This window comes from Atractosteus spatula, chromosome 5, assembly GCF_055471065.1.
Source record: "Atractosteus spatula isolate fAtrSpa1 chromosome 5, fAtrSpa1.hap1, whole genome shotgun sequence".
NCBI classification, from domain to species: domain Eukaryota; kingdom Metazoa; phylum Chordata; class Actinopteri; order Semionotiformes; family Lepisosteidae; genus Atractosteus; species Atractosteus spatula.
In genome coordinates, this window is record NC_142710.1 from 48,717,041 (window position 1) to 48,723,040 (window position 6,000).

Here is a 6,000-nt window from a genome sequence, read left to right on the forward strand (position 1 = left end):
ACCCAAATTCTTGACTTGTAAGAACCGGAACCATTTGTCTTTAGACCAAAGTGGTGTGTCTGTGAGGAATCCAGTATAAAACAGATTTCTTGTTTATCTTGTTCCTCCTCTTTTTAATGAGGGATAAATTTATAGGCTGTCTTGCTCTTTTCTCTGACCTATTTCAAGGTTCTCATTTAATGGAGTAAATAAATTCTTCCCTACATGTTGCATTATCATGCGTTATTCTCAGGAGGGCAGAAGCATTACATTTACCCTTACAAGTCTACTCGTTACAAGCTCCATAGTCGTACAATCGGTAAACCTTTAGGTCATCCTAATTAGCGGGAAGTGAGAAAATTGCTGTAATTAGCCTTTGCTTGGTGTTTAATGAGTGAAGTCTGAATGAAATTCATTAAAGGCCCTTACCTGCATGATTATTAAGCTGTGAATACATTAAAAAGCAGTGGTGCTACCAGATGGGCATAATTACTGCCCCAATCAAGGGCTATTTTAATGACAATTATATTCTCCAGTTAACACAAACGACAAATATGATTAATCAAAAGCTGGCCTTCAAGCCGGGAGTGATGCAAACAGAGAGCATTTTTAACTCCCAAACCTTTTGTATTTTTCAGAAAAACTCATTAAGCTCCCAATTTTTAATTAGTTTACCTAACCCGTAACCTAGCCTGTGATCTCTGTCTTGCCAGGATTGACAGTTTGTAAACGACATGCTGAAGGCTTATTTTCTAAGATTGGTTTAATTATATCAATTCATTGATTCATATTTGTCCGGAAGAATGGTATTAGAAAATCAGTAAAAACCAAGCAAAATGTTCTTCTTTCCAGGTTTCTGCTTCAATAATTTATTGTTAGAATAAAGCAACTCATGTAGAAGAAATCTTCAGACCAGGCTGTACCAGATCAATAAGCTGATGCTCCAGCACTGCTTTAGACTGACTTCCAAAATGTTTCATCCTAGAAGCGTAATGTCAAAAAATATTGCAAACAGTGAATAATAAAACAAACCCCAGCCTCATGACTATATACTTTTTTTCTATGCATGGCCAATAGCTTTTATAGCAATTGTTTACTTCAGTTATTAATACATAAATAATTAGAAATTGTAAGTAAAGAATTTTGAAAAAAATGAGTTTTGCGTACCAAAGAGCTCTTTAATTTCACAAACCATATGTAGATAGACAGCTATTTATTATGTTCAGTACCCTTGCCACTTATTAAATTCTGTACTCTTCTTGGTTTATTTATATAGAATTCTATTCATACTTTGTTACCCTCTAATGATTTGCCTTGCTGTGTTTTAGTTACCCAAATCCCTAGCAACTAAATAAATAGTTCAATAAAACAATAACATTTTATATTATTTTTTTATACTATGTGTTTTTATTTCTATACCCTTCAGCTTGCAACAAAACTTTTTTTCAGTTTTTATAACTTTTGTTTCAGAACTATTTTCTTTCAAAATAAAATCGCATGTCAAATTCCCACATATGCGTGAAGCAGTCTGTTGAGCTTCAATCAAATTATCTAAATTCATATCTATATTTGGAAACTATCTCTATTTTCAGATTTGTTTTATGAACATTTTATAAGAGGGCAGATGACAGACTGACTGCGCTTCTTGTGGGCTTCAATTCAATTTCCTTATGTGATGCGTATGAGTTTTGAATGCTTGAAGCAGAAATGTGATACAGTACATGTATTTGTTGCTTTTTTAGATTGTGCTCAATTTTATACCAGGAGTGAACTTGTCATGTAATTTGTTAGAGAATAAGAGGCAAATAACTTCTGCAAAGACCAAATTTAAGCATATTTTACCTTCTAAATTTGATTTTGCCTTGTTATCAGCAGAATTGCTGTGCAGTTTCTTCATTAGTAAATCTGTTTTCATGTCGCATGCTTGTTCAAGGAATTAGAAAACCAAGCAACCTGCTTGTAGTGATTTATTAGCCCTTTATTGTAGCATGCACCTGGTCGAAAATGTACAGCACTGTAGAGCAGATGTTTGGAGAGTGCTGGTACTGTCAGTGGGCTGACGATCTATACTGACATAGGCAGAACCCTATTTCTTTATTAGCAGTAGGGATTTAAAAAAAAAGCATTACCTAATAATAACACTTATTCATAATTATCATGCTAGAGTGCAAGACTGCATGGAAAAATGAAACATTTGAAAATTATGATTAGCAGTATTCATGAAGTGGTGTTGATTCTTACAGAGAAAAGAAATGTTTAATTTCATTGCCAGTTTAGTTCTGACAAGTGTGCAGGGAAAGTCTCTTGAGCTGGACTGCTGATGGTAACCTTCTGCATTACTGTAGATGCTTATGCTAGTACTTCTGGGGAGGGGGTTGACAATATTTGTTGCTCTACAAACTGAGATCTAAATTATCTCTAGAAAGTTGCATTTTCAACACTGTCATTTCATTTCAAGCCACCCATCCATTTTCCAAACAGATCCCCAATGCAGGGTCACAGAGGAGCTGAAGCCTAACCCTACAAGGCAGGTTACATCCTGAACAGGATGCCAGTCCATCCCATGGCACACACAGATATGTACGCATTACACCAGGGACAGTTTTCCCAGAAGTCAGTTAACCCACCAGTATGTCTTTGGACCCACCCACTTAAACACGGGGGGGGAAATACTCCACACGGATAGCACCCCAGGAATTGAACCCAGGGTTCTAGTGCTGCAAGGCAGCAACACTGACCTATGTGCTTCCCCCATTTTTAACTACCTTTGTTATTTTTGAAATTGGAAACTTTGTACCATATTAATGGCTTTGCAGCTATGTTTGGTGAGTTTGACAGTGATAAACAGATTTCACAAACATAATTTGAATAGTAGAAGAGATTGCATCAAAAATGCTGTACAGCAGTGCTTTTCAGCAGTGAAAATACTACACCAGATATTAATAACAGTTTTGTTATGTATCAGCAATCTAAAAATCCTTACTGGTGTGTTTGTACAATGTATCCCATTATGAGTGTAAAATCAGCATTTGATTACAGAACTTGGAAGGCAATTTAGTAGTTACCCTTCAGATTCTGTAGAGGATACAAGGTACCTACTATTGGATTATCTAAAATGGTAAACCATGAAATATCAAATAATTTTGCTTATATACTTGAGTTGTTGCACAACATTAAAATACAAATTTTTGTGTTTTACAATGATCTGAAAATATTTCATATTGTGTCTATGCAGTATGATGCTAAAATGAAGAGGAATACGAATTCTTTTGTTCACTATCACAACAATGTACATATTCAAGGAGTTTGTCAGAAATATTTCAGCCATTGATTGATTCAGTAATATTTAAAATATGTCTGGTAGTCCAGAATTCTTAATGAGTGTTGAGAAAATGTTGCTTGTTTCTAAGTTGTTTTAAAAGTAAATGGAGCCATGGCTGTTTCAAATGGAATAAATGTTTTTCTTTTATGAGTATGTCATACTTTATTTAAAAAATAAGAATGCACATTTTAAATTATAAAATGCACATAATTCCATAAGAATCCACTTTAACTAAGGAGTTGCCATCATCTCTTCTCAAGGGAACAAATGTGTCCTTGGCTGTTTTTTTTCCTTTGTTGGTTCATAGTTTTTTAAGTCATACAGAATTCTAGAATGCATAATGTAGAGATAATGCATAATGTCTCTGTTATTTATTTTTCAGGTGCACTGGTGGATATTTTTGGGGACTACAAATACATGTACTATGTGTGTGGAGCTGTAATGCTGTTTTCTGGGATTTTCCTCTTCGTTATGAACTTCTACAACTACAGGATCCTGGAGAAAGAAGAGAAACAGAGACTTGAGAAAGAGATGAAGCTGAAAGAAATCGGGGATTTAACAGCTGCTGAGGAAGGAAACATCCCGGAGAAAGACGAAGAGGAGAAGTGGTCTCTGACAGAGGAGGAATTCAACAAGAAAGCAAAGCTAGAACCAAGCCAAGCCTAGAAACTGCAGACAGGCACCTGCTGAGGTGCTTACAGCACCAAGTCTAAGTTGGTGCCTTCGAACTGCATGGATGTATAACATGATCAGAACTACATAATAGTAGATATCTGTTGCTACTAAAGATATATTTGCTAATCATGAAAAGAGTCTTAATTTTGTGTGCCAAGTATTTCATTTAAGTAAAATAAGTTGATTGTCCTTTATCTGGTAACCACAATCAGGGTGGAGCGGTGGCTCTGTGGCTAAGGATCTGCGCCTGTGGCTGGAAGGTTGCCGGTTCAAATCTTGCAGCCAGCGGAGGAATCCTACTCCGTTGCACCCCTGAGCAAGGCCCTTAACCCCAACTGCTCCAGGGGTGCTGTATAAATGGCTGACCCTGCGCTCTGACCCCAAGCTTCTCTCCCTGTCTGTGTGTTTGTGTCTCATGGAGAGTGCAAGCTGGGGTATGCGAAAGACGAATTCCTAATGCAAGAAATTGTATAGGGCTCATAAAGTGATGTTATGTTGTTATGTTATATTTTTTCTACAATACATTTTCTATTGTGGCTTCCTCCCACGTTCATTTGCTTGTGGAAGTGAAGTGTGCTGTAACACTTTCACTTGAGTAAACACAAAAACTCCCAAGTTGTCTTATTACAATCTGGTGCCATCATGTCATTGGTGGGGGGGGGGTTCTCTCAGGGTGGGGAGCAACATACTATACAAATGATGCATGTTACTGCAAGATGCTCCAGTGCTTGATTAGATTTGTGTCCTGGTTTGATGGCACTAGGGAAATCTGAAGCATTCTTTAGCCACTGTGCTTATTTCTGGCTTGCTGGCCAGCCTGAGGGCGGATATATCGATTGTAGCCATTGCAAGGTGCAACCTCATCTTGCATCATTTTGTCAATTTGAAGATTAATTAAAAACCACAACAGAAGTAATCTTATTTTTCATTTTTTTGTTCTACTTTAATACGTCTGGAAGTCTTTATTTTTTATTTCTATATTTTTTATTTCTGTATAACAAAAGTGTTATTAATTTACAGAAATATGTTTATACTGAAGATGCACTTCTGTGTTGCTTCTAAAATATTGTTTCCATAGTTAAAAGATATTAAGTGTATTTAACTTGTCTGCTCTTTTTCCCTCCATGTTCTCACAAGATTAAACAACTACCAGGGTCTGTGTCATTTCAAAGTATGTGTACTTTCTAATCCTATCTCTTTTAATGAGTATTTATAGTCATGCTAAGTAATGAACTGAAATTTAGGCATAACTGTTTTTCATTTAGTTTTTCATGCCAATTAGAGCGCTGTCATGCAAAGTTTGAAATGTCAGTGCTGAGGGTTTGACTACCTAATAAACTGTGAGACAAACCTCCATGTTACAGACCAGTGCATGCGGCCCAGTGTCTTCTTTGATATTCTCGGTAAATTACCAGACCAATAAATTAAATCTCACAATTCAAGGTTCTTGAATCTGCCATTTGCTACTATATAGTAACGTCGGAGTGCAGATTTTGCTGAGGTGGCTCCTAGATCTAACACCACTGTTAATTTTATAACCTGGATTTGAAGTCCTCCACTTTTTCAATTTTAACTCAGAATATACTGTAACTGCAACACTGTTACCGATAACAACATAGATAATTATACTATCTAATGCTGTAATAACAGCATAGCAGTCAATCAAAAGGAGAGGTTAAGCTTAACTGGGAAAATCTCAACCTCCTGTCTAGAGACATGAGAAAAGTGCATGATCAGAGTACACAGTAAGATGGAAAATAGTGTTTATTTTCCATTTGTTTCAAATTATTTAACACCTTATAAGCAGTTAAACCATTGTTTGGCCATAGTATACACTACCTGTATGCAGAGTATAAATATTTTTATTTATATAAATATAAATATAAATAAAAATGTCTTTTCAAACTGCAGTGTGTAGCTATAGAAAACTCTGACCTGACTGTACCCTGGGGACCCGTGCAACCTGTTGAAATGGAAATTCTACGGTACGTCAGGCTCTTTTAAGCTTAGGGGTCATCTGAGAC

At 36.2% G+C, this 6,000-nt stretch overlaps 1 protein-coding gene across 1 annotated transcript in view; it reads left to right on the forward strand.

The window, feature by feature from the left end:
• The window catches only part of LOC148835191 (monocarboxylate transporter 2-like), a 28,502-nt gene extending 23,163 nt beyond the window's left edge, over positions 1–5,339 (forward strand). The window contains exon 5 of the mRNA XM_088916494.1: positions 3,684–5,339. Coding sequence (XP_088772620.1) covers positions 3,684–3,967 — 284 coding nt within the window. The 3' untranslated portion in view covers positions 3,968–5,339. The remainder of the gene's footprint in view (positions 1–3,683) is intronic.
• The last annotated feature ends 661 nt before the right edge of the window (positions 5,340–6,000 follow it).